Below are 27,652 nucleotides of genomic sequence, written 5' to 3' on the forward strand. Positions count from 1 at the left end.
CGGGCACGTGGTTTAAAGCGCTGCAGTCGCTGTCCTGCAATTCCTGACTTTTGAAAAAGGGGCCTGTGTTTTCACTCCGCCCTGCAGATTCTGCAGCTTCCCTGCCTGCTGCCGAATCCTTGCCCCGGGCTCCGCCTTCGGGGAAACCCCTAGGGGGACGGACCGCTGCCCTTCCGAGAGGAGCACTGCGACCCCAGCGGAGGGGGCCAGGCGCCGTGTGTGCGGGCGGGTCCTCGGGGTTGGTGGCCCCGTTCCAAACACAGCGGGGCCTCCGCCCTCAAAGAGCAGCGGTAAAGGAGGAACAGCAAACAGACGACTTTTAATAGAGTGCGACTCGCCGCGCAGGTGTGGGCGGCGGGGCGGGCGGCCGGGCGCCGGCCGGCGGCGCACCGGGCCCCGGCGCCCTCAGCGCGCCCTCCGGGGAGCGGACGAGGAGCGCGGCGCCCGGGTTGCAGCACGCGTTTATTGCAGGGAGGCGCGGGTCGGCGGGTTCACCAGGCGAAGAGCGGGCGGCTGTCCTCCTTGGAGAGCTCGCACAGGCAGTTGAGCAGCAGCAGCGAGTCGCCCAGGACCTTGGGGGGCACGGCGTCGATGACCAGCTTGGGCAGGGCGGCCGGGCTGCTGTGCCGCGGGTTGGCGCGCAGGTCGGGCTGCCGCTTCAGGACGCCGTAGGTGTTGATGAGGAACTCGCTGAACGCGGGGTGCACGTGGCGGCTGTAGCCCAGCCTCTCCAGGCGCGCCGTCAGCGTCAGGAAGCGGTGCGTCAGCTCCCGCCGCCTCTTCTCATCCACGGAGCCGTCCAGGGGCTTGATGGACGTCTGTGGGCACAGGCGCGGGTGGGCGGGCACAGCCCGGAACCCGCGGACGGGGGCGTGGAGGGGGGCGGGAGGCGCGGCCCAGGGCCGGGGCGGGGCAGGGGCTAGATTCCCCGAGCGCGGCTGTGTAGGTGGTGACACTGAGGCCCACAGCCAGACCCCCACCAGGGGAGCCGTCTCCCAGTTTCCCTCCAGCACACAGTGTCAGGGAGAGCAGGGAGCTGCACCGCAGGCGCGCAGAAGGTGTCTTGCCAGCCGGGGCTGAGCGTGAAAGTACTCCCCGGCCTGGAGCCACTCCTGAGACTGTCCCAAGCCAGGAAGCACAGGGACTCATGGGACCAGCTCGTCGTGTCCCCTGGCACATGTGCCTCAGACACCACTCAGGCTCGCCCAGGGCTGCAGCTGTGTGGGCACATGTGACGGGGCAGCAAGGGGACCCTGGGGCAAGGGGGAGTCCTAGGGCAGCAAGGGGACCCTGGGGCAAGGGAGGGCCCCCAGGCAGGGAGGCGCACCTGCTTGATCTTCTCAGGGATGTTGGACACAGTGAAGCCATAGAGCCGGGTCACCCCTGGGAAGACATAGGCCAGGATGCGCCGGTCCAGCTGGAAGGCGATCTCCCCAACGATGCGCCCGTCCTTCTCGGTGCCGGCAAAGCTCTGGATCTCTGTGGGGGGGGGGGGGGTGCGGGGGGGCCAGTGAGACAGGCCGGCCAGGACTCGGAGGGTCAGGGGCCACCAACCTTCCTCCTGCCTGTGCTCCAGGGTCCATTTCAGGGAGAGAACCGACCCAAACGCAGACACTGTGGGTTTGGGGTGAAGCCTTGGGAGCCCAGCAGAGCCTTCCCGCAGGACCCTGGTCGTGACCTGAGGGGGCACCCTCCTCCCCACTGACACCTGCCCTCCACTGTGAGGCAAACACAAATTTAAAAGGAAACTTTGAATTTTCTGTTGCCAAAGGGGAAAGAGCTTTCCTCTCCTCCCTGTTCTTGGCATGTTCCGTGAGCACCCTGATCCCAGGTCCTTTCTCCATCCCTCCCCTGCTCCCCAACACAGATGGATGTAAACACTTTAAAAGCCTGTTTCACAGCCCAGGATTATTTTCTTGTCCCCGAGTCTGCTCAGCACCCAGTCAAGGTTGACCCCTCAGAGGCCCCAGCCCTATGACCAGGTGAACTCGGGATGGGCTAGGCGTGTCCCCCACTTGAGCGTGCGGTCTGGTTAACTGAAGAACACGTAAGTAACACGTGTGGGTCCAGTCTGCATAGCTACGTGAAACGGTGAGGCTCTGTCTTGGCAGCCTGTGTACATCACATGCTGGTCTAGTGCTTATTCAGTAATAAGACTTTCCTTCGTTGTGAACAGGATTGCTGCGTTGGCAGGAGATTCTAATTTTAATTATTTCCCACCGTCACCCGGCACATCAACCACCCTCCCCTCCAAAACCTGCTTCCAATTCTCCCCTCCCCACAGCAGTCTCCGATGTCAGCAAGTCTTCCACCTGACAACCGTGATACGATCAATACCCTTCAAAACCACTGTGATCTTTGAAGATCACACTGCCCACTGTTATCACCAGGTGCACCTGACCTTGAGAGACGGCCAAGTGAGAAAGGGCCTGCCTCACAATGCCCGGGGCGCCCTCACTGACCAGGACGTGCCCAGCTGGGGGGGCGCGGGCTCTCGGCACAGGATCCTGTGCCTTCCACGCTCTGCCCTTTCTTCCCCACGGGAGACATTTAATAACGTGCCCGTTTCTAAAGCTTTTCCTAAAGCCCTGCAACCTTCAAACCTGCCCGTGATCCAAACCCCTTCCAAGGGTGTTGGATGGTGCAGCCCTGCCAGGTCCGTCCACCGGGCGGGCAGTGCACAAACGGGCTGGGTGCTCCGCGTGGAGAGCCGGCCCCCCGGTCCTGTTACCCACAGACACCTGTGCCCACCAAAGGCTCAGGACCCCCAGCACGCAGAGAGGTCGGCCTGACTCGCCACCCATGCTGGCAGGGCTCAGTGGCCCGGGGAGTTGCTGAACTGCTCCTGCGGGCTGTCTGTGTGGGCACGAGCGCTGGGCTCCAGGACCAACCCTGCCTGTGACCGCAGGCAGCTGTTCTGCTTCCCTCGGCCCCATCCTGTGACTGTCCACACAGCCCCCCATCCCAGAACCCCGCCCGGTCACTCTCCACAGCAACGTGATCGCCAGTCAGCACGGGCTTATCGAGGCCAGGTACTAGCAGCCTCCTCCTCTGCGGACACCAGGAGAGGCTGGGAGGACATCCGTCCTTCCGCTCCCTCGGCTGGGCCTGTGCACGTGCTGAGCGGGGAGGACGAGGCTGAACTCAGAACAGTCCGGGTCTCAGGGGATGTGGGCCGGGCAGATGGAGGGGCCGAGGGGGTGTGGATGCCCAGGGCAGAGGGCCTCCCCTGAGCCACAAGACCCAGAGCCCTGTGAGCGCCCTGGGGTCACAAGGTCACAGGGTTGGGGGCGGCAGAGAGCCAGGTGTCCGAGGGCCCAGGAGAAATGCTGGGCTGACCCTGTGGAGACAGGGAGCCACAGAGGGTGTCGAGAAAGTAATCTGGCGGCTGCGGCCGGAGTGGCAGGACAGGCTCTGGACTCAGGGTTAAACCGGTGGTGACGGGGAGGTTCCTGGTGACAGGGGCTCGGACCGCCTCAGAGGGGCCCTCGAGGCCGCCAGCAACCAACCCAGCTGAGGCCGGGCTGCGTCCGTTTCCTCCTCCAGAAGCAGCTCTGGTCCTTCCACGGTTTGCTCATCCTCACGATGAGCCTTCGAGGGGCCTCAGACTCCACTCACACACAAAGGAACTGAGGTTGAGGGGCTCGCTGCTTCCCAATGACTTTTAACTCTTTTTATTGAGACGTAATTCACATGATAAAATTCACTCTTTTCAAATATGCAGTCCAGTGGCTTTTAGTACATTCACCAAGTCATATAACCATCACCACAGTCTACAAAACCCTGTACCCAATTAGCAGTCGCTCACAGTTCACGCTGCAACCACACATCTACTTCTGTCCCTATGGATTCATCTACTCTGGACATTTCATATCAGTGGAATCACACAATATGTGGTCTTTCGGGACTGGCTTCATTCAGCCAGCATGTTTTCATGGCACGTCCGTGTTGTAACGTGTGTCAGAACTTCAGTCCTATTTATGGTGAATAACATTCCATCGCACGGATACAGCACATGCTGTGTGTCCACTCCCCCACGCACAGGCATCTGGGCTGTCTCCACTCGTTGGCTAATATGAATAATGCTGCTATGAACGCTCATATAAACGTTTTTGTGTGGACAAATGTTTTCAGTTCTTTCGGCGATATACCTAGGAATGAATTGCTGGGACACAAGGTGACTCTACGTCTAACTTTTTGAGGGACTGCCCAACTGTTTTCCACAGTGGCGATGTGTGTAGGTTCCGGTTCCTCCACACCCTCTCCAACACTGGTCATTGTCTGTCTCTTTTATTATAACCATCCTAGTGGATGTGAAGTGGTGTCTCACTGCGGTTTTCATTTGCATTTCGCTGATGGCTGAGGATATTGAACATATTTTCAGGTGCTTATTGGCCATTTGTCTGCCTTCTTTGGGGAAATGTCTATTTAAATTCTTCGCCCATTTCTAATTGGATTGTTTGCCTTTTCCTGATGAGTTATAAGTGTTCTTATGTATTCTGGATACTGTTCCCTCCCTCATCGGATACATGATTTACACATATTTTCTCCCATTCCATGAGTTGACATTTCGCTTTCTTGAAATGTTCCTTTGAAACACCAAAGTGTTTACCTTTGATAAAGTCTGATATATCTGTTTTTTCTTTCGTTGCTCATGCCTTTGGTGTCACAGCTATGACTCTATTGCCAAATCCAAGGTCATAAGAGTTATGTCTATGTTTTCTTCTAAGAGTTTTATGGTTTTAGGTCTTTTAAGTCTTTGATTTATTTTGAGTTAATTTTCATACGTGGTGTGAAGTCCATCTTCATTATTTTGCACGTGGATATCCACTTTCCCAGCACCATTTGTTGAAAAGACTCTTCTCTCCCCACTGAATTGTCTTGGAACCCTTGTCAAAGATCAAACCTGTAAATGCATGGGTTTATCTCTGGACTTATTCTATTTCATTGACTTGTATGCCTGTTCTTATACAAGTACCACGCTGTTGATTACTGTAACTAACTTTATAGTAAATTTTGAAATTGGGAAATGTGAGTCCTCCGATTTAATTCTCCTTTTTCAAGATTGCTTTGCCTATTCTGAGTCCCATGCATTTCCATACAAATTTTAGGATCAGCATGTCAATTTCTGCAAAGGAGCCAGGTGGGATTTTGATAAGGATTGCATTGAGATTTGTACATCAATTTGGGAGGTTTTGCCATCTTGATAACATTAAGTCTTTTAAGCCATGACCGCAAGATTTCTTCCATTTATTTAGGTCTTCTTTAATTTCTTTCAACCATGTTTTGTAGTTTTCAGTGTTCTCCTTCCTTAATCACTTAGCAGTGCTGCAGAAGGTACCCAGGAATTAAAGCTGAGAACCAGATACACTGCACAGAAACATGTTAGGGAAAATGGGGCCCATGGAGGAGCAGGGTGCAAACTCCCCCTTCTGTATTAATACATTTATCTCATCAGGAATCAGTCCTTCTCCCTGCTTCCCTCTCTCCCTAAAGTATAAATTAGGCAGAAGAAACGAGCTACACCTGACAGGATCTAGAAATCATGTCTAGCCAACTTGGGTCTTCCAAGATCCAGCCAAAAACCTATTCCTCAAAGAAAAAAAGTCAGTAAGATTGATAAACCTCTACCCAGACTTATTACAGAAAAAGAGAAAGAAGACAAAAATTACCACTATCAGAAATGAGAGAGGGCATCAGCACAGATTTTACATACATTAAAAGGATAATAATGTAATATTAACAACACCTTTATGCCAATAAATTTAACAACTTGGATGAAATGAACCAATTCCTTAAAAGATACAAAAGCTCACTTTTGTATCTTTTTTTGTGAGTGAACTACCAAAGCTCACTCAAGAAGAAATTTAAAAAAATTTGAACAGCCTTATATCAACTAAGGAAATTGAATTTGTTGGGGTGGGGAGAGAATGTTCCTACAAAGAAAATTCAACGCTCAGATGGTTTCAGTGGTGAATTTTACCAGACACCTAAGGAATACATAATGCCAATTCTACACAAACTCATCTAGATAATTAAAGAGAATGGAACACTTTCTTCCTCATTCACTGAGGCTGACATTAACCCAATATCAAAGTCAAAAAATGACATTATAAGAAAACTATAGACCAATATCCCTCACAGACTGCAAAAATTCTTAACAAAAATTTAGTAAATTGAATCAAACAATACAAAAAAGTATAAATACATCATGACCAAGTGAGGTTTATCTCAGTAATGCAAGGTTGGTTTATAATTCAAAAATCAATCAATGTTATTTACCATATTAACAAACTACAAATGAAAACCAAATGCTCATCTCAATAGGTGCAGAAAAAGCATTCAACAAATTCCAAAATCCATCCAGGATAACTCTCAGCAAACAAGGAATTAAAGGGAACTTCCTCAACCTGATGGAGGGCATCTACAAAACTCAGCTAACATCATACTTAATGGTGACAGACTGAATGCTTTCCCCCTAAATCCAAAAAAGACAAGAATGCCCACTGTCACCATTTCTATTCAGGCCTTCAATTGATTGGATGAGGCCCACCCACATTAAGGAAGTCAATCTGATTTACTCAGTCTATTGATTTAAATATTAAACTCATCCAAAAACATCCTCACAGAAATACCCAGAATAATATTTGACCAAATATCTGGGCACCTAATGGCCCAGTCAAGTTGACAAATGGGGTCAATATACAAAACCAATTGTGTTACTATATACTAGAAACAAATAATCAGAAATTCATATTGACAAAAACAATACTATTTATTTTTCAGCATCAAAAACATGAAATACTAGGGGATAAATTCAACAAAAATGTGCAAGATCTGTACACAGAAAACTGTAAAATATTGCTGAGTGATATTTTTAAAGAACTAAATAAATGGAGAGATATACAGGCATACCTTGGATATATTGCTGATTCAGTTCCAGACCACCACAATAAAGCAAAATATCACACTAAAGCAAGTCACATGAATATTTTTGGTTTTTCAGTGCACATAAAATTAGGTTTACACTATACTGTAGTCTATAGTGTGTGATAACATTATGTCCAAAAAAAAACAATGTACATACCTTAATTTTAAAATACTTTATTGCTAAAAACTGCTCACCATCATTTGAGCCTTAGTGTGTCACAACCTCTTTGCTGGTGGAGGGCCCCTGCCTCAGTGCTGATGGCTGCTGACTGATCAGGGTGGTGCTTGCTGAAGGCTGGGGTTGGTGTGGCAATTTCTTTAAAAAGGTAACAATGAAGTTCGCCACATTGACTGACTCCTCATTTCAAGAATAATTCCTCCGTAGCATGCAATGCTGTTTCACAGCATTTCACCCACGATAGAACTTCTTTCAAAATTAAAGTTAATCCTCTCAAACCCTGCCGCTACTTTATTGACTAAGTTTATGTAATGTTCTAAATCCTTTGTTGTCATTTCAACAATCTTTACAGCATCTTCACCAGGAGTAGATTCCATTTCAAGAAACCACTTTCTTAGCTCATCCATAAAAAGCAGCTCCTCATCTATGAAGGCTTTATCCTGAGATTGCAGCAAGTCAGTCACACCTCAGGCTCCATTTCTGATTCTAGTTCTCCTGCAGTTTCCACCACATCTGCAGTTATTTCCCCCACTAAGTTCTTTTTTTTTTTTTTAAATAATCGAATATTAGGGTTTTGTTTTGTTTTTGGCTGCGTTGGGTCTTCGTTGCTGCACGCAGGCTTTCTCTAGTTGCGGTGAGCAGGAGCTACTCTTTGTTGCGGTGCGAGGGCTTCTCATTGTGGTGGCTTCTTTTATTGCGGAGCACGGGCTCTAGGCGTGCAGGCTTCAGTAGTTGCGGTGTGCGGGCTCAGTAGTTGCAGCGCACGGTCTTAGTTGCTCCACAGCATGTGGGATCTTCCAGGACCAGGGCTCGAAACTGTATCCCCTGCATTGGCAGGCGGATTCTTAACCACTGCGTCACCAGGGAAGCCCCACACTGAGGTCCTGAACCTCTCAAAGTCATTCATGAGGGTACCAACTTCTTCCAAACTCCTGTTAATGTTGATATGTTGACCTCTTCCCGTGAATCATGAATGTTCTTAATGGTATCTAGAATGATGAATCCTTTCCAGAAGGTTTCAATTGACTTTGCCCTGATCCATCAGAGGAATCACTGTCTGTGGCGGCTGTAACCTTACGAAATGTATTTCTTCAATAATAAGACCTGAAGGTCAAAATGACTCCTTGATCCATGGGCTGCAGGATGGATGTTGTGTTAGCCGACATGAAAACAACATTTACCTCATTGTCCATCTCCATCAGAGCTCCAGGGTGACCAGGTGCATTGTCGATGAGCAGTAATATTTTGAAAGGAATCCTTTTTTCTGAGCCGTAGGTCTCAGTAGGGGGCTTAAAGTATTCAGTAAACCATGCTGCAAACATATGGGCTGTTATCCAGGCTTTGTTTTCCATTTATAGAGCACAGGCAGAGTGCTCTTAGGATTTTCAGATGATAAATGCACAATTCTTAAGGGCCTTAGGATTTTCAGATGATAAATGAGCATTGGCTTCAGCTTCAAGTCACCAGCTGCATTAGCCCCTAACAAGAGAGTCAGCCTGTCCTTTGAAGCTTTGAAGCCAGGCAGTGACTTCTCCTCTCTAACTGCAAAGTCCTAGATAGAATCTTCTTCCAACAGAAGACTGCTTCGTCTACACTGAAAATCGGTTGTTTAGTGTAGCCACCTTCATGAGTTATCTTACCTGGATCTTCTGGACAGCTGGCTGCAGCTTCTACATCAGCACTTGCTGCTTCACCTGGCACTTTTATGTCATGGAGATGGCTTCTTTCCTTAAACCTCACGGACCACCCTCTGCTAACTTCAAACTTCTCTTCTGCAGCTTCCTCACCTCTCTCAGCCTTCATAGAATTGGGGAGAGTTAGGGCCTTGCTCCGGATTAGGCTTTGACAGAAGGGAATGTTGTGGCTGGTTTGATCCTCTATCCAGACCACTGAAACTTTCTCCGTATCAGCAATAAGGCTGTTTCACTTTCTTATCATTCGTGTGATCACTGTAGCACTTTAATTTCCTCCAGAACTTTCCTTTGCCTTCACAGCTTGGCTAACTGTTTAGTACAAGAGACCCAGCTTTAGCCCATCTCGGCTTTTGACCTGCCTTCCTCACTCAGCTTCATCATTTCTAGCTTGTGGTTTAAAGTGAGAGACATGTGACTCTTCCTTTCACTTGAACACTTAGGTTATTAATTGGCCTAATTTCAATATTGTTTTGTCTCAGGGAATAGGGAGGCCTGAGGAGAGGGAGAGAGACAGGGGAGGGCTGGTAGGTGGAGCAGTCAGAACGCCCACAATGTATACGCATTAAGTTTGCCGTCTTGTATGCGCATAGTCCTTGGTGTCCCAAAACAGTTATAATAGTAACATCAAAGACCACTGATCGAAGATCACCACAACAAAGATAATAATAATGGAAAAGTATGAAATATTGCAAGAATTACCAAAACGTGACACACAGACATTAAGTGAGCAAATGCTGTTGGAAAAATGGTACCAATAGACTTGCTCCACGTAGGGCTGCCACAAACCTTCAATTTGTAAAAAATGCCATATCTGTGAAGCACACATAAAGCAAAGTGCAATAAAACAAGATACGCTAGTACAGTGTTCACACATCTGAAGATTCAATATTGTTACAATGCCATTTCTCTGAAAAGTGACCTGGAGGTCCAGGACAATTCCAATCAAAATGCCAGCAAGGTTTTTTTGTAGAAATGGGCAAGTTGATTCTAAAATTCATACGGAAGAACCTAGAATAGCCAGAACAACTTTGACAAAAGGAACAAAGTTGAAGAACGTATACTATCTGATTTACAGTCTTATTATAAAGCTACAGTAATTGAGACAGTGTGTATTGGAATCAATACTGACACAGATAAATGCAGCAGCACAGAGCCTGGACCACGCGCCCCAGCAGCAGCCTCCCACCCCTCACCCACCCCTCGCCCGCTGTACTGTTAAGGTAGTAGCTCCTCCTGGTCCTGTCCCCGGAGGGCAGGCTGCTCTCCAAGAAGCACACCTTCTTGGGCCGGCCCACCTCCCTGGGCTCCAGCAGGGTCTTGTCCGCCAGCGGGTCCTGCAAGGGACTCAGGAGCGGGGACAGCTTCCAGTCAGAGCTGTGGGGTGCAGACAGCTCTGGGGAGCTGAGGAAAGACTTGAAGGGCGCCGGGGAGGAGGTCGCACAGCCCGGGGAGGCATCGTCCTCGCTGGAGAGGGGGGCGTGTGAGCACAGCAGGTCCTCCAGGGAGGACGCCTGCAGCTGGGAGGGCGCATCAGGGCCACTGTTGAACCTTCCAAAATCTGGAACTGGGGCAGGGAGGAGAGGAAGGAGACGTCAGGCTGAGGTTCCCGAAACATCCCAAGAAGTGTAGAGACCACTTTAAGAACACGCACACACCCTGCCCCGGCTCTGACACCTGCTCCCATTTCCGCTTTGGAGGAGGTGACGGACACGTGGGTGAAACAGCTATGGGCGCCAGTGCCCAAGGACACTAGCAGCCTCGGGTTCACAGGCACAGTGAGCGTGGGTGCTTCTGACGCCTCCTCCCACCTGTGCATCCACACACTATGACAGTGACTTTTCTGTGCTTCTTAAATTTTACATAAATGGTATCATCTGACACACGTTTTATTCTGAAACTTATCTTTTTTTGAGATTTATCCACATTGACTGAGTCATTTGGTAGTTCACTGGTTCATTTAACCATTTCCCGGCACACGTGCACACACACTTGCACACAGACAGATTTTTTTATCCATCATCCCATTGATGCATGTGGGGCTGTTTCTAAGTTTCCTTGTAAAAGCAAAGCCGTGATCAGCGTCCCTCGATGTGCATCCCCTGCCAAACACACAGCCCACAAACTGTCTATGGGACACACCTCAGGAACTTAACAAGGCTGAGGCATCAAGGGTCCCCAGAGCTGGATTCTTCCTCTGGCTCAGCCCCAGAGGAGCCTGGAGCCCTGTGCTCAGGACGCAAATATTCTGAGGGGAGGTGGGCTGTTCCAGCAGTGGGCAAGGGCTGGAAAAACTCACCTCATGGACTTGGGGAAGAGCCATATCTATGACCCAGTTTTAAAGGGATTGTTGTGTGGCCAGGTGGGTTTGCACTTTTCATTTAGTTTCTATTTAGTGAATTGAAATTCCCTTCTGTTATTCCCAAGGCTTAATAAAGTTGTGTTAATCGTTAAAAAAAAAATTTATTTAATCCTCAGTGAAGTCCAAATTTTCAGGTCACATTACAATAAAACTGTAAATGAAAAATGAGAGTCAATAGAAAAATCCATTTCCTCAGAATTAAAAGCATTCTCTTAAGTAATGATCAGATCAAGGAGGAAATAAAAATAGGAAAAAAATGATTATTGAAAGATAATGAAAATCAGAACACTATATATATTATGACATCAGTACATTTAAAACTGTGTTTAGGCGGACTCTGGGAGGGCTCACGCCAAAGAGTACTTCCCAGAACTTCGGCTGCCAGTGTCCGTTTCCTCACGGTAAGACACAGCCACCCCCACCTCTGCAGGAGACCCTCCAACACTAGCAGGATTTCAGAGAGGATTTAACATGTAACGGGAAGAACTCTGCTCTCAGTTTGAAGACAGGGTTTTCGATCAGCAGTGGTCCCTTGGTATCATTAGATTGACTATTGATTCATTTTCTTCTACATCAGTCAATATCTATCATCTGAGTTTCTGATGCTGCTGACTCTACGTCTCAACCTGGATGTTTTAAGAGCATTACAAACTGAGCAAGTCTGAAAATGAACTGGTGGATAAAAGTAATCATCTAAATTCTCCTCAGGAGAGGGCAGACAGCAGAAGCAAGAAGAACTACAATCCTGCAGCCTGTGGAACAAAAACCACATTCACAGAAAGATAGACAAGATGAAAAGGCAGAGGGCTATGTACCAGATGAAGGAAAGATAAAACCCTAGAAAAACAATTAAATGAAGTGGAGACAGGAAACCTTCCAGAAAAAGAATTCAGAAAAATGATAGTGAAGATGATCCAGGACCTCGGAAAAAGAATGGAGGCAAAGGTTGAGAAGATGCAAGAAATGTTTAATAAAGACCTAGAAGAATTAAAGAACAAACACCTAGAAGAATTAAAGAACAAACAAACAGAAATGAACAATACAATAACTGAAATGAAAACTACACTAGAAGGAATCAATAGCAGAATAACTGAGGCAGAAGAACGGATAAGTGACCTGGAAGACAGAATGGTGGAATTCACTGCTGCAGAACAGAATAAAGAAAAAAGAATGAAAAGAAATGAAGACAGCCTAAGAGACCTCTGGGACAACATTAAATGCACCACATTCATATTACAGGGGTCCCAGAAGGAGAAGAGAGAGAGAAGGGACCTGAGAAAATATTTGAAGAGATTATAGTTGAAAACTTCCCTAACATGGGAAAGGAAATAGCCACCCAAGTCCAGGAAGGGCAGAGAGTCCCATACAGGATAAACCCAAGGAGAAACACTCCAAGACACATAGTAATCAAACTGACAAAAATTAAAGACAAATTATTGAAAGTAACAAGGGAAAAACAACAAATAACATACAAGGGAACTCCCATAAGGTTAACAGCTGATTTCTCAGCAGAAACTCTACAAGCCAGAAGTTGAGTGGCATGATATATTTAAAGTGATGAAAGGGAAGAACCTACAACCAAGATTACTCTACCCGGCAAGGATCTCATTCAGATTCGACGGAGAAGTCAAAAGCTTCACAGACAAGCAAAAGTTAAGAGAATTCAGCACCACCAAATCAGCTCTACAACAAATGCTAAAGGAACTTCCCTAAGAGGGAAACACAAGAGAAGAAAAGGACCTACAAAAACAAACCCAAAACAATTCAGAAAATGGTCATAGGAACATACATATTGATAATTACCTTAAACGTGAATGGATTAAATGCTCCAACCAAAAGACACAGGCTTGCTGAATGGATACAAAAACAAGACCCATCTATATGCTGTCTATAAGAGATGCACTTCAGACCTAGAGACACATACAGACTGAAAAGTGAGGGGATGGAAAAAGACATTCCATGCAAATGGAAATCAAAAGAAAGCTGGAGTAGCAATACTCGTATCAGATAAAATAGACTTTAAAATAAAGAATGTTACAAGATACAAGGAAGGACACTACATAATGATCAAGGGATCAATCCAAGAAGAAGATATAACAATTATAAATTTATATGCACCCAACATAGGAGCACCTCAATACATAAGGCAACTGCTAACAGCTATAAAAGAGGAAATCGACAGTAACACAATAATAGTGGGGGACTTTAACACCTCACTTATACCAATGGACAGATCATCCAAACAGAAAATTAATAAGGAAACACACGCATTAAATGACACAATAGACCAGATAGATTTAATTGATATTTATAGCACATTCCATCCAAAAACAGCAGATTACACTTTCTTCTCAAGTGCACATGGAACATTCTCCTGGATAGATCACATCTTGGGTCACAAATCAAGCCTCAGTAAATTTAAGAAAATTGAAATCATATCAAGCATCTTTTCTGACCACAATGTTATGAGATTAGAAATCAATTAAAGGGGAAAAAACATAAAAACAACAAACACATGGAGGCTAAACAATACGTTACTAAATAGCCAAGAGATCACTGAAGAAATCAAAAAATACCTAGAGACAAATTACAACAAAAACATGACAATCCAAAACCTATGGGATGCAGCAAAAGCAGTTCTAAGAGGGAAGTTTATAGCTATACAAGCCTACCTCAAGAAACAAGAAAAATCTCAAATAAACAATCTAACCTTACACCTAAAGGAACTAGAGAAAGAAGAACAAACAAAACCCAAAGTTAGCAGAAGGAAAGAAATCATAAAGATAAGAGTAGAAATAAATGAAATAGAAACAAAGAAAACAATAGCAAAGATCAATAAAACTAAAAGCTGGTTCTTTGAGAAGATAAACAAAATTGATAAACCATTAGCCAAACTCATCAAGAAAAAGAGGGAGAGGACTCAAATCAATAAAATTAGAAACGAAAAAGGAGAAGTTACAACAGACACCGCAGAAATACAAAGCATCCTAAGAGACTACTACAAGCAACTCTATGCCAATAAAATGGACAACCTGGAAGAAATGAACAAATTCTTAGAAAGGTATAACCTTCCAAGACTGAACCAGGAAGAAATAGAAAATATGAACAGACCAATCACAAGTAATGAAATTGAAACTGTGATTAAAAATCTTCCAACAAACAAAAGTCCAGGACCAGATGGCTTCACAGGTGAATTCTATCAAACATTTAGAGAAGAGCTAACACCAATCCTTCTCAAACTGTTCCAAAAAAATTGTAGAGGAAGGAACACTCCCAAACTCATTCTATGAGGCCACCATCACCCTGATACCAAAACCAGACAAAGATATCACAAAAAAAGAAAATTACAGACCAATATCACTGATGAATATAGATGCAAAAATCCTCAACAAAATACTAGCAAAAAGAATCCAACAATACAGTAAAAGGATCATACACCATGATCAAGTGGGATTTATCCCAGGGATGCAAGGATTCTTCAACATATGCAAATCAATCAATGTGATACACCATATTAACAAACTGAAGAATAAAAACCATATGACCATCTCAATACATGCAAAAAGAGCTTTTGACAAAATTCAAAACTCATTTATGATAAAAACTCTCCAGAAAATGGGCATAGAGGGAACCTTCCTCAACATAATAAAGGCCATATACGACAAACCCACAGCAAACATCATTCTCAATGGTGAAAAACTGAAAGCATTTCCTCTAAGATCAGGAACAAGACAAGGATGTCCATTCTCACCACTATTATTCAACATAGTTTTGGAAGTCCTAGCCACGGCAATCAGAGAAGAAAAAGAAATAAAAGGAATACAAATTGGAAAAGAAGAAGTAAAACTGTCACTGTTTCCAGATGACATGTCACTATACATAGAAAATCCTAAAGATGCCACCAGAAAACTACTAGAGCTAATCAATGAATTTGGTAGAGTTGCAGGATACAAAATTAATGCACAGAAATCTCTTGCATTCCTATACACTAATGATGAAAAATCTGAAAGAGAAATTAAGGAAACACTCCCATTTACCACTGCAACAAAAAGAATAAAATACCTAGGAATAAACCTACCTACGGAGACAAAAGACCTGTATGCAGAAAACTATAAGACACTGATGAAAGAAATTAAAGATGATACAAACAGATGGAGAGATATACCATGTTCTTGGATTGGAAGAATCAACACTGTGAAAATGACTATACTACCCAAAGCAATCTACAGATTCAATGCAATCCCTATCAAATTACCAATAGCATTTTTACAGAACTAGAACAAAAAGTCTTAAAATTTGTAGGGAGACACAAAAGACCCTGAATAGCCAAAGCAATCTTGAGGGGAAAAAAACGGAGCGGGAGGAATCAGACTCCCTGACTTCAGACTATACTACAAAGTTACAGTAATCAAGACAATATGGTACTGGCACAAAAACAGAAATATAGGTCAATGGAAAAGGATAGAAAGCCCAGAGATAAATCCACGCACCTATGGTCAACTAATCTATGAAGAAGGAGGCAAGGATATACAATGGAGAAAAGACAGTCTCTTCAATAAGTGGTGCTGGGAAAACTGGACAGCTACATGTAAAAGAATTAAATTAGAACACTCCCTAACACCATACACAAAAATAAACTCAAAATGGATTAGAGACCTAAATGTAGGACCAGACACTATAAAACTCTTAGAGGAAAACAGGAAGAACACTCTTTGCCATAAATCACAGCAAGATCTTTTCTGATCCACCTCCTAGAGTAATGGAAATGAAACCAAAAATAAACAAATGGGACCTAATGAAACTTAAGAGCTTTTGCAAAGCAAAGGAAACTACAAACAGGATGAAAAGACAACCCTCAGAATGGGAGAAAATATTTGCAAACAAATCAATGGACAAAGGATTAATCTCCAAAATATATAAACAGCTCATGCAGTTCAATATTAAAAAAACAAACAACCCACTCCAAAAATGGGCAGAAGACCTAAATAGACATTTCTCCAAAGAAGACATACAGATGGCCAAGAAGCACATGAAAAGCTGCTCAACATCACTAATAATTAGAGAAATGCAAATCAAAACTACAATGAGGTATCACCTCACACCAGTTAGAATGGGCATCATCAGAAAATCTACAAACAACAAATGCTGGAGAGGGTGTGGAGAAAAGGGAACCCTCTTGCACTGTTGGTGGGAATGTAAACTGATACAGCCACTATGGAGAAGAGTATGGAGGTTCCATAAAAAACTAAAAATAGAATTACCCTATGACCCAGCAATCCCACTACTGGGCATATACCCAGAGAAAACCATAATTCAAAAAGACACATGCACCCCAATGTTCATTGCAGCACTATTTACAATAGCCAGGTCATGGAAGCAACCTAAATGCCCATCGACAGAAGAATGGATAAAGAAGATGTGGTACATATATACAATGGAATATTACTCAGCCATAAAAAGGAACAAAATTGGGTCATTTGTAGAGACGTGGATGGATCTAGAGACTCTCATACAGAGTGATGTAAGTCAGAAAGAGAAAAACAAATATCATATAATAACGCATATATGTGGAGCCTAGAACAATGGTACAGATGAACCGGTTTGCAGGGCAGAAACAGAGACACAGATGTAGAGAACAAACGTACGGACACCAAGGGGGAAAAGTGGTGGGCGGGTGTGGTGAATTGGGAGATTGGGATTGACATATATACACTAATATGTATAAAATGGATAACTAATAAGAACCTGCTGCATAAAAAAATAAATTAAATTAAATTTAAAAAAAATTTTAAATCCCTGTATTTAGAGGGACCTCCCTGGTGGCACAGTGGTTAAGAATCCGCCTGCCAATGCAGGGGACATGGGTTCAAGCTTTGGTCCGGGAAGATTCCACATGCTGTGGAGCAAGGAAGCCTGTGCACCACAACTACTGGGCCTGTGCTCTAGAGCCTGCGAGCCACAACTACTGAGCCTGCGAGCCACAACTACTGAGCCCACGTGCCTCAACTACTGAAGCCCACGCGCCTAGATGCCATGCTCTGCAACAAGAGAAGCCATGCAATGAGCAGCCCGTGCACCACAACAAAGAGTAGCCCCTGCTCACCACAACTAGAGAAAACCTGCGTGCAGCAACAAAGACCCAACGCAGCCAAAAAATAAATTAAAAAAAATGCTTTATAAAACAAATAACTGTATTTAGAGTGAAATTAGTAACTTAAATCCTTTAATTACTTCTAAAACATCACCAAAAAATTAAACATTCATATGGGAATGAACTCTTGAAGAAAGAAAAAGTTAGAAAACAATAAAAATGGCAGCAGAAATAAACTCGACACAGCTCTATGGAAAGTCCAATAAGATAGCGAAACTGTGGAAAGCTACTTTAAAGAAACAGAAAACATAAAGGAATAAAATTGGAAATAAGAAAAGTGATATAAGAATGACTAGGAAGATAATGTTTAAATTATAAAAGTATTGATATTATGTACAATTGAATATTAATTGAAAATTTTAATAAAAGGAGAGATCATCTGGGAAATTATTTTAAATGACTCAGAAGTAGAAAACCTAAATGGACCAATAAGCAAAAAAGAAAAACCTAGAAGTTACAGAATAATTATGCTGCAAAGGGCTGCAGACCTGGGTGATTGGTTGGTGAGTGAGTTCTTTCAAGTTCCCAAACAATCCCTACATCGTATAAATGAGGTTGGAACACTGAAAAAATTAAAAGATGCTTGACTATTAAGGTTATAAATTGTCACAACTCTGATATCAAATCCCTGCAAAGACAACCCACAGAAAGAAAACTGTAGCCCAGATTCATGTAGGAACAGGGTCCAGAGATCCTAAGCAAAGCCCCAGCCAAACAGATGCCACAACTGACACAGCTCAGGCCCAGGACCCACGGGGTCTCTCAACGAAGCAGCATAACAAGACCCCACAGACGAGCTGCGAGAAGCAGCTGAGGGCACTTCTGCCGATGCCAAAACGAGGTCATAAAAATTTAACAAAATGAGCCGTTTCTCAATTCTTTTTTTTTGTTCTTTAAAAATAGCAGTGGCGAAGAAGGAGGCGACTCGCGGCGAGATGGAGGCAACCTTAGAGCAGCACTTGGAGGACACAATGAAGAATCCATCCATTGTTGGAGTCCTGTGCACAGATTCACAAGGACTCAATTTGGGCTGCCGCGGAACCCTGTCAGATGAGCATGCTGGGGTGATATCTGTTTTAGCCCAGCAAGCAGCTAAGCTAACCTCAGACCCCACTGATATTCCTGTGGTGTGTCTAGAATCAGATAATGGGAACATTATGATCCAGAAACACGATGGCATCACAGTGGCAGTGCACAAAATGGCCTCTTGACATCTTGTATCAGTTCTCCAGCAGCTTGTCATGGGGACTCAATCGTACCTTATGTTAATTATCTTATAGAGCTATTAGAGTTCCAGTAATTAGGCCATTCATGTAATGTGCATTGGGCACTTTTCTATTAATTTTAGAGTAAGCTGCTTTTTGACACTCTGGATTGACTTATCAAAATACTAGTTAAGGGAAGTATGTTTTGAAGCAACAGGTTTAGGTCACTTTGTATACAGAATTTTGTTATGTTTAATAAAACTGGTTGGAGGAAAAAAAAAAAAAAATAAGGACTACTTCCCCAGCACCCAGACTGCACCCAGATGGCATTCCCCTGATCCCTGGGCAGACAGGGCCATTCACTGCCCACCACCCACCAGGAGGATAGGGGGGAGGCTGCCAAGGCCAAAGGTCCTGGGCGTTCTGAGGAACAAAGACAAAGACAGAAACAAGGGTATGAGCTGCCAACCTCGTTTAAAATGATCGTTTGTAAACAGAGCAACTACAGACTTAGAAAACATAGGAGAATGAACTGAAAAACTTAGCAGAATAAAACACCTTATGAACGGGCTGGATATAGGATAAATATCTACAAATCAACAGCTTTCCAAAACATAGCAACACTGATAACCGAAAATACAATGGAAAAAGAATTCCCATCCATGATTGCAACAAGTAACATAAAGTGCTCCAGGAATAAACTAATTAATGGGAAAGATTTATGTGTGAGAAATGTCTAAAGAGACTTGAAGAAACAGAAAATAGCTTAATAAAACTGCAGTAGATGAAATCATCCTCTGGGCAAATGTAAGCAGAAGAAATGTGAAAAAATTACCCCTGCCTTCTGAGCCAGTGATTCTACTTTTAGGAAAACATACCCTAAGGAAATAACCCTAAATATAAAGTATTTTGCTGTGGTATTTACCTCAGAGTAAGAAAAAAGAACTGTCATTTCAAACATAAAAAGAGTTCTTTAAATTGTGGTTCATCTGATTTTTGGAATATTACACAGCCATTTGAAATATATTTATAACAATACAGAAACAGCTACATCACGGTGTTAAAGGGAAAGAGGGGGAGAGATACTCAGAAACTACTGAAACCACCTGACGCTCCACCCAGGACAAGGAGTCCAGGCACCAGCGGAGGCTCCGTGACTCGAGGGGCTCGGGGACCAGCATGGTCTGAAGGAATAAGGCCCAGGAGGGAGGGGCCGGGACGGTCGAGGCCGCCCCCGCCTCTGTCCCTTGGCTCATGTGTGCCATATGCTCGAAGCGGCCCCAGGAGCCCCCGGTGTGGCCTGGCTCAGCTCCCACGGGTGAGGCCGTGCACTGGGAAGGTGCAGGGTGTCGAGGCCGCAGCCTTTTAGAGAGGGTTCCAGTGTCCTCTTCAACGTTTCAACTGCACGCGGCCTTTGACCTAAGGGCTTCCCGACAGCTACCCCTCGGCAGGCCGCAGATGCACACGTGAGGCCATCCGTGGTCACAGGGAGCTGGAAAGGCGCTGCTGCCGTGGGGTCCAGGCTGAAGGGCTTGTGGTGAGCCCACAGGGAACAGTGTACCCTCCAGGAGAGGGCCGATGGGCAACGACAGCAAGATGGACGGTCGGGGAGATCAACGTGTAGAACGGCTCAGCCCCACTTATGTCAACCAAAAGGATCCCTAGACACACACACATGGCCACCGACAAGGTCAGGGAGACGCCGAGTAGACGCTGACAGCGGCCGCCTCTGGGAGCGGGGCCAGGGGCTCAGGCCCAGCCTTGGGGTACTCATGTTCCCTGAGTGACGCCGGTAAATGAGAAAAACGGGTTTTCAGAGCACATCCTGTTTGGAATGCAGACAGTGAGCCGCTGCTGCGGGCAGCTCTCTTCCATCTGTACCTTGAGCTGCTCGCAGGAACTCCTGCTGGTTCTCCAAGTCCAGCCCCAAGGCCAAGGCCACACCCTCTGCCGAAGGCTGAACCCTGGGCATGGAGGTGACCCTGAGGATGGCTGGGGCCCACGCCCTGCAGCTGGGGCTCCAAGGCTTCTCTGTGGAAGGCCTGGTGGCCGCGGGCTGGCCAGGGGCTGGGGCTCCTCCTAAGACTGCTGTCCGGCAGGATCTGGGCCTGCCCACAGGCGGGGTGCTGGCCACGGTCCCGGAGACTCCGGGCCGACTTGGAGTGTGACGGGGAACAGCCCAGCCTGAGCGAGGGCCTGCACCTCGCCCGCAGCCCACCCTTCCGGCCCGGTGAGGCGGGGAGTGAGGGAGGGCCCAGCGAGCCTGTCCCCGGCTGACCGCGTGGATGGCTCTGAGCCCTGAGGCTAGGCCCTGGCACAACTCAATTCTTGGGATGAAGGGTGACAGAGCGGCACAAGGCAGGTGACTCTTGACAGTTGCCCCAGTGCAGACGAGGCCTTGGGACCAGTGCCTCATGAGCCACCATGCACAAGGCGTCCCTCGTAGGCTGCGAAGGCGGCACGGACCCTCTGCAGGCGTCACATGTGGGACACAGCACCGTGAGGCCAGCCCCTCCTCAGCAAGTGCCCGGGGACAAGTGTGTGCCTTGACCACCGGCAGGAGCTCAGGACACGGGCCCCCGGGCTTCTCCAGCTGCCCCTCCTTTACCCTCCATCCCCCCACGAGGAACCCCTGCTTATCTGAGCTCCTTCCTCAAGGCCCCCTGAGGCTGAAGGTGTGGAGATGCCGTGAGGGACCCTTGCACCCTGGGGACACACTCGCTCACGGGGCCCTGCGCCCACAAGCTGCGTGCAGGGGGCTGATGGGTGACGGCGCCACCTTCCACGTGGGCCTGCTTGCTCAGGGTGGCAGCAGGCGTGCGGTGGACTCCAGGAGGCGACCCCACAACGGAGGTCCCCGGAGCAGCCCGCGCATCCTGCTGCGGAACTGGCAGCAGCTCAACTGCTTCCAGAAGGAAAGGAAAACATCTCAGGCCCAGTCGAACGGCTCACCCCAAGAGAGGCGGGTCCACGGGCGCGGGCACCCCGAGGCGAGGGCTGGGGTGTGGACTCTGCCCGCCCTGCTGGGCAGTGAGTGATCGCCGCCTCGGGGACAAGGAGGCTGCCCGGTCAGGGGCCCACCGTCCACATCCCGACCACTCAGGCCAAGGCCAGGGCTCCAAGCACGCCCTAAATCATACTCCACGCGTGAAAACGTTTACAGCACAGCCAACTAATTCCACAGAAAGCGCCGCGGCCTCCGGAGCGGCTCCCACAGGGCGCGCTGCTTCACGGCTCCTCCCTCACCTCCTGCCCGTGACACTGCAGGTCCTACCTCCCCGGCGCCCTTCCCGCCCCGGCTGCGGACCCGCCTGAGGACACAGGCCCGGGCTCACCTGCACTGCCAGCGGAGCAGGCCTCGGGGCAGGCAGGCGCCTTGGGCATGAGCAGGCCGCAGCCCCCGCGCCCGCAGCTCTCCTGGCAGCTCTCACTGAGCAGCCGCTTCAGCATCTGGTTCTCCTTCACGAGGCGCACCTGCTTCTTGAGGTCCGCGTTCTCGCTCATGAGCCTGTTCGTCAGCTCGCTGCCCTCAGCCATGGCCGTGTCCTCAGGGCTCATGTGCGGGCCGTGGCCCCATGGAGGTGGGAATCCGGAGCCCAGGGGCGCCCCAGAAACACCAGGAGCCCGGAGTTCCACGCGCCTGGCCTTCCGCAGCCTTGTGATGTCGCCCTTAAAGCAGCGGCGCCCCGCGGCCACGAGGGAGCGGAGGGGAGGGGGCGCCTGCGGCCTCGCGGGACGGGCACCCCAGCGCAGGGAACAGCGCAGGCCGAGGCCCAGACAGGAATGTTCTGGCATGTCCCAGGAACAGCCAGAGCTCTGGGCCGCACCCCTGAGGGAGAGGAGGCCGTGGACGCAAGGAAGGCGGGCCGGGGAGCCCCCCGACGGCCCCCGCGGCCCGCACAGCTCCAGCGGGCTCGAGGGGCTGGCAGTTGGAGGCCACCTGCCGACCACACTTCCCTGGTCCAGAGGGTCCGGGCGGCACGTCAGTGTCCCCACACAGACCACCAGCACTGAGTGTCGGGGACACGGACCATTACCGGACCTGAGGAGCCCTGGCCAGGGCCCAGGGCCGTCCGGACCACCCACCCACATGCAGAGTCCTGCCAGATTCCAGTCCTTGGTCAGGGTGACCTCCGTGAACCCCCCACTCCCACTAACTACCCGGGAGGCGCACAAACCCAGCACTGTCTCCTGGCTCCAAAGGCCGCAGCCGGGTCGCCTGCGTCTCCGCCTGAGGACACAGCCCAGAAGAGGAGCAGCGTCTTCTCTCCCCTTCAGCCGACGCCTCGACGCCTCGAGGGCAGGGGGAGGGGGAGGAGCCTCCAGGCAGAACGCAGCCCTGCCTCCCCAGACTCACAGCTTAGCGTATTCGTCGCCCACCCAGTCTCGGGGGGGGATCTGCGAAGGGCTGCATGCCGAGACAGAGCTGACAGGACGGCGGGAACGTGGACAGCGCCCACTGAGGAAGGCCCCAGGGCAGATGTCCCGCCAGCCTCCTGAGAACAGGGCGGGGGGGTGAGGAGCTCCCCTCCGCCGGCCCCTCCCCTCGCATTTACAGTGCCATTTCTTTCCCCCCACAAGAAAACCCTCTCCAGGTGGTACCCTCCAGCCAGGGACCTGGGAACATCCTGCCAGTTTCTGATCATGATGCACTTCCCTTCTAACACATCACTGGATTCAACTTCTAATATTTTAAGTATTTTCTATGTTCATGAGGGAAATTGATCTGTATCTCCTTTTCTTGTAATGTCCTGGTCTGGTTTTGCTATCAAGGTCATATTGACCTTATACAATGAGTTGCAAAGTGTTCCCTCCTCCATTTTCTGGATGTTGTGTTACATTGCTATTTCTCTCTTAAATGGTTGATAAATTCACCAGCAAAGCCATGTGAGCTTAAAGTTTTCTTCCAGGAAAGCTTTTAGTTTCTGATTCAATTTCTTAAATAGATATAAAATCACTTACATTTTCCATTTCTTCTCATGCCCATCTAGATAACAACCGTGTCTTTTGAGGAATTTGTCCACATCATCTACCTTGTGGAGTACTGGCATTACACAGCTCGTATTTCCTTATTATCTTCTCTGAGGTGTCATGCCTCTGAGGACAAATAGGTCCAGCCGAGGCAGAAAACCAAATGTGAAAGTGCAGAAACAGTGTTAGCAGGTTTTTGCAGGAGCATGTAAAGCAGATCATGTGGGAACCATGTGATCCAGGGAGAAGGGTGGCCAGGCTTAGGGGGCAGGCTGGACGACTTACTTCTGCAGGATCTACAGTGAGGTACCCTTTTGCATTCCCGATATAGGTTGTTTTCTTTCTTACTTGGTCAGACTAGAGGCTTGTTACTTTTCTCAAAGCATCAACTTTTGGTTTCACTGATCTTCTTTTATGTTTTCTGTAGCATTTGACTTCTACCCTTTTGTCTGGTATATCCTTCCTTCTACTTACTTTGGTTTTAAGATTTTTAAGATGGACACTTAAATCATTGATTTTAAACCTTATCTAGGGCTTCCCTGGTGGCGCAGTGGTTGAGAATCTGCCTGCTAATGCAGGGGACACGGGTTCGAGCCCTGGTCTGGGAAGATCCCACATGCCGCGGAGCAACGGGGCCCGTGAGCCACAGCTACTGAGCCTGCGCGTCTGGAGCCTGTGCTCGGCAACAAGAGAGGTCGCGATGGTGAGAGGCCCGCGCACCGCGATGAAGAGTGGCCCCCACTTGCCACAACTAGAGAAAGCCCTCGCACAGAAACGAAGACCCAACACGGCCAAAAATAAAAAAATAAATAAATAAATAAATAAAAGATTACTATTAAAAAAAAAATTAAAAAAAAAAAAAAAACCTTATCTACAGCATGAATACGTAAGCCTGTAAACATTTCTCTAAGCACTGCTTTAGCTACATCCCACAAATTTTGATGTCATGTTTTTATTTTCATTCAGCTTGAAATATTTTCTAATTCCCCTTGTGCTTTCATTTTTTACTATAGATGATTTAGAAGTGTATTGTTTCATTTCCAAATATTTGGGATTTTCTAAGTCTTTTTGTCACTGATTTCTAATTTAACTCCACAGTGGTCACAGTACACTCTGTACAGTTTCAATCCTTTTGAATTTCTTGAGACTTGTCTCATGATCCAGCATATGGCCTATCTTAGTGAATGAGCACTAGGAAAGAATGCTGGGAGCTGTACAGATGCCAATTCCTCAAGTTGGTTGAAGGTTTTGTCTACAGTTGCTGAGACAAGTATTACAGTCTCCCACTTCAATTGTGTATTTGTCTAATTCTTTCTTTAGTGCCACCAGTTTTTGCTTCGTGTACTTTGAAGCTCTATTAGGTGCCCATACATTTAAGATTGCTATGCCTTCTTGATGAATTGACATTTTTATTGTTAGTAAATGTCTTTTTATTTCTGGTACTGTTCCTTTTCCTGAAATGTACTGATATTAATATAGCACTTTTTCTTATTTGTGTTTTTATGTTATGTATTTTTCTAAACTTTCACTTTTATCCTGTCTGTATCTTTATACTAAAAATTTCTATGGACAACATTGATGGGTCATGCTTTTTCATCCAATGTTAACAATCTCTGGTTAAAATCTCTGCCTTTTAACCAGAGTGCTTGGCCTTTACAGTTAATAAAATTATTTAAATGGTTGGTGTATTAGTCTTCTAGGGCTGCCATAACAAACCACCACAGACTGCGTGGCTTAAACAACATTTATTTTCTTACAGTTCTGGGAGCTAGAAGTCCAAGACAAGGGTACTGGCAGGGCTGGTCCCTCCTGGGGCCTCTCTCCTCATGTGCAGACGACCGCCCACCCTGGGTCCTCATGTGGTCTTTCCTCTGTGTGTGTGTCCCTGGTGTCTCTCTCTCTTACAAGGACACGAGTTCTACTGGATCAGGGACCCACCCTTAGGACCTCATTTAACCTTAATTATCTTCTTAAAGGCCCCATCTCCAGATGCAGTATCATATGAATTTGGAGTGGGGGGGCACAATTCAGTCCATAAGAGTTGGGTTTAAGTCTATTATATTATTTGTTTTCTATTTGTCCCATCTGTCCTTTGTTCTTCTTTTTCTCACCTTCTTTTATTTTAGGAGGGTTATTTTACCTCCTTTATTAGTTTACCAGCTGTACCTCTTTCTTTTTTAGTGGTTTCCTCTAGGGTTTACAGTAGGTTTCTTCTGCTTATCACAGTCTACCTTTACATAGCATACCACTTTATACACGAGGTAGGAGCCTCCATCCTCCTTCAACATCCTTTGTGTTGTCATATCTTTTACTTCTTATGTTAAAACCACCATTATTATTTTTGCTTTTAAAAGTTAATTTTAGGGACTGCCCTGGTGGCACAGTGGTTAAGACTCTGCCTGCCAATGCAGGGGACATGGGTTTGAGCCCTGTTCCGGGAAGATCCCACTGCTGCGGAACAACTAAGCCCGTGTGCCACAACTACTGAGCCCACGTGCCACAACTACCAAAGCCCGTGCGCCTAGAGCATGTGCTCCGCAACAAGCCACCGCAATGAGAAGCCTGTGCACCGCAACAAAGAGTAGCCCCCGCTCACCACAACTAGAGAAAGCCCACGTGGAGCAACGAAGACCCAACGCAGCCAAAAATTAATTAATTAATTAATTAAAAGAAAAAAAAGTTAAAGAAAAAATCTTTTAGACAAAGGGGGAAAGCTTCTATACTTACCACACACTTCCCACCTGGTGCTCTTCATTCTCTGAAGATCAGTTTCCACACGGTATCTCTTTCCCACACCTAAACAAATGAACATTTCTCGTAAGGCAAGGCTGCTGGATGATTCCTTCAGCGTTGGTTTGTCTGGAAAAGGTCCACTCTGCTTTCATTTCTGTTTTCTTTGAATATGGAATTTAAGGTTTCAACACTTTGAAGATGTCATTCCAGCATGTCTGTTCCTGATGAGAAGTCGCTTCTCATCCTTGTCTTTGCTCACCAGTACATAACGTGCCTGTTTCGTTTGCTTTTAAGATTTATTCATCCTTGGTTTTCATCAGATTATCATGAGCCTTAAAGTGGGTTTTGGTGGGGTTTTTGGTCTGTCGCTGAGGTTCATGGACCTGTGGGCTTACACGTCTTGTGTTAGGGAAAATTTCAGCCATGGTTTCTTCCAATGTTTTTCTGCCTGCCTTCCACCCTCCCTCCCGCTTTTCTAGGTCTCAGATGACACGTATTGGACCACTCAGTATCATCCAACAGGCCGCTGAAGCTCTGTTTGATGTTTTAAGTCTTCTGGCCACCGTCAGGCCGCTTCAGCGCTCACCTATGCCTAGAGGGCCCAAGGGCAAGCCCTGCTCCTCCACCTTCCCAGGAACCAGGGCCACCAGGGAACATGAGGTCTCCGGCTCGCTGCTTCCTGCACAAGAGGCCTGGCCGTGGGACAGGCATCAGCGGCTGCCTAAAGCCACCAAAGTAGCTGTTCTCCACCATGTGCAGCATGGGTCTCAAATGGCCCCTGGGGCACCACCGCCCTGGGAGGAAGGCTGGAAGTCACATACCAATAATAGTCATCACGTAGAAACTACTGGTTGAATTATTTTCCCTGAAGAAAACAAGTAACTCTGAAGTTATCGCTATCACCCTAATCCTGAGCGAGGAAAGAGGGTTTTTAAAACAGCACCAGAAATTCCAAGTGAAAATGCCAGGCACATGTCTTTGAGGGGAGCCCAAGGTCAAGACATGCTGCCCCAGTGCCCCTAGTAAGTTTACTGAGCTCTTCAGAGCTGCGTCTTCAGCTTCCTACGGCTGCCACTTGCGAGGGCGGTTCTTGTGAATTCTGCTGTGACCAGACACCTTGTGGAGAGGCGCAGCCCAGACGCCCCCTTCCCACAATCAGTGAGAAAGCTGAGCGCTGACTTTGGAGGCCAACGACAGCAAGTGAATCAAGCCCCTGGCGGGTACCTCATGTGTGACATCCCTGCCACTCCCCTCTAACTTTCTTGCCTTCATGTCCCCTTGTCTTGTGTTTCTAACCTTAATTTCTTTTTGAAACGAAGGGAATTATAAATAAAAATTTATATTGCAGAGGGAGAGATGAACATAAATCAAGCTGACCAATTAACCTATAATTAGTTGCTGAGAGCTGAGAGAAGAATGAGGAAGCAACAG

The 27,652-nt window shown here is 47.0% G+C and overlaps 2 protein-coding genes across 3 annotated transcripts; one reads left to right on the top strand and one right to left on the bottom strand.

The window, feature by feature from the left end:
* Positions 1-491: 491 nt before the first annotated feature.
* SPATC1L (spermatogenesis and centriole associated 1 like) lies at positions 492-22,054 on the bottom strand. Of its 2 annotated transcripts, none has more exons than XM_059921760.1 (4): positions 21,853-22,054; positions 10,016-10,360; positions 1,328-1,479; positions 492-818 (listed from the first exon to the last, which is right to left on the bottom strand). In XM_059921760.1, exons 1-4 carry the CDS (start codon positions 22,052-22,054, stop codon positions 492-494), a joined length of 1,026 nt encoding a protein of 341 aa, XP_059777743.1. The 2 variants fall into 2 exon arrangements, with proteins under 2 accessions (XP_059777743.1, XP_059777742.1); XM_059921759.1 differs by having other exon boundaries at positions 10,016-10,366.
* On the top strand, positions 18,222-18,792 carry LOC132365592 (ragulator complex protein LAMTOR5). Its single transcript, XM_059922317.1, has one exon. It carries the CDS (start codon positions 18,248-18,250, stop codon positions 18,521-18,523), a length of 276 nt encoding a protein of 91 aa, XP_059778300.1. The 5' UTR covers positions 18,222-18,247; the 3' UTR covers positions 18,524-18,792.
* Positions 22,055-27,652: the final 5,598 nt, after the last annotated feature.

Source organism: Balaenoptera ricei, chromosome 4, assembly GCF_028023285.1.
Source record: "Balaenoptera ricei isolate mBalRic1 chromosome 4, mBalRic1.hap2, whole genome shotgun sequence".
Taxonomy (NCBI): Eukaryota; Metazoa; Chordata; class Mammalia; order Artiodactyla; family Balaenopteridae; genus Balaenoptera; species Balaenoptera ricei.

Excerpts from the sequence above, each read along its gene's own strand:
- SPATC1L (XM_059921759.1), bottom strand. The coding sequence starts at position 22,054 with ATGGCTGAGGGCAGCGAGCTGACGAACAGGCTCATGAGCGAGAACGCG. Across the intron at positions 10,367-21,852 it reads CTGCTCCGCTGGCAGTGCAG|TTCCAGATTTTGGAAGGTTC; the intron begins GTGAGCCCGGGC and ends TCCCTGCCCCAG. Across the intron at positions 1,480-10,015 it reads GAGGAGCTACTACCTTAACA|AGATCCAGAGCTTTGCCGGC; the intron begins GTACAGCGGGCG and ends CCCCCCCCACAG.
- LOC132365592 (XM_059922317.1), top strand. The coding sequence starts at position 18,248 with ATGGAGGCAACCTTAGAGCAGCACTTGGAGGACACAATGAAGAATCCA.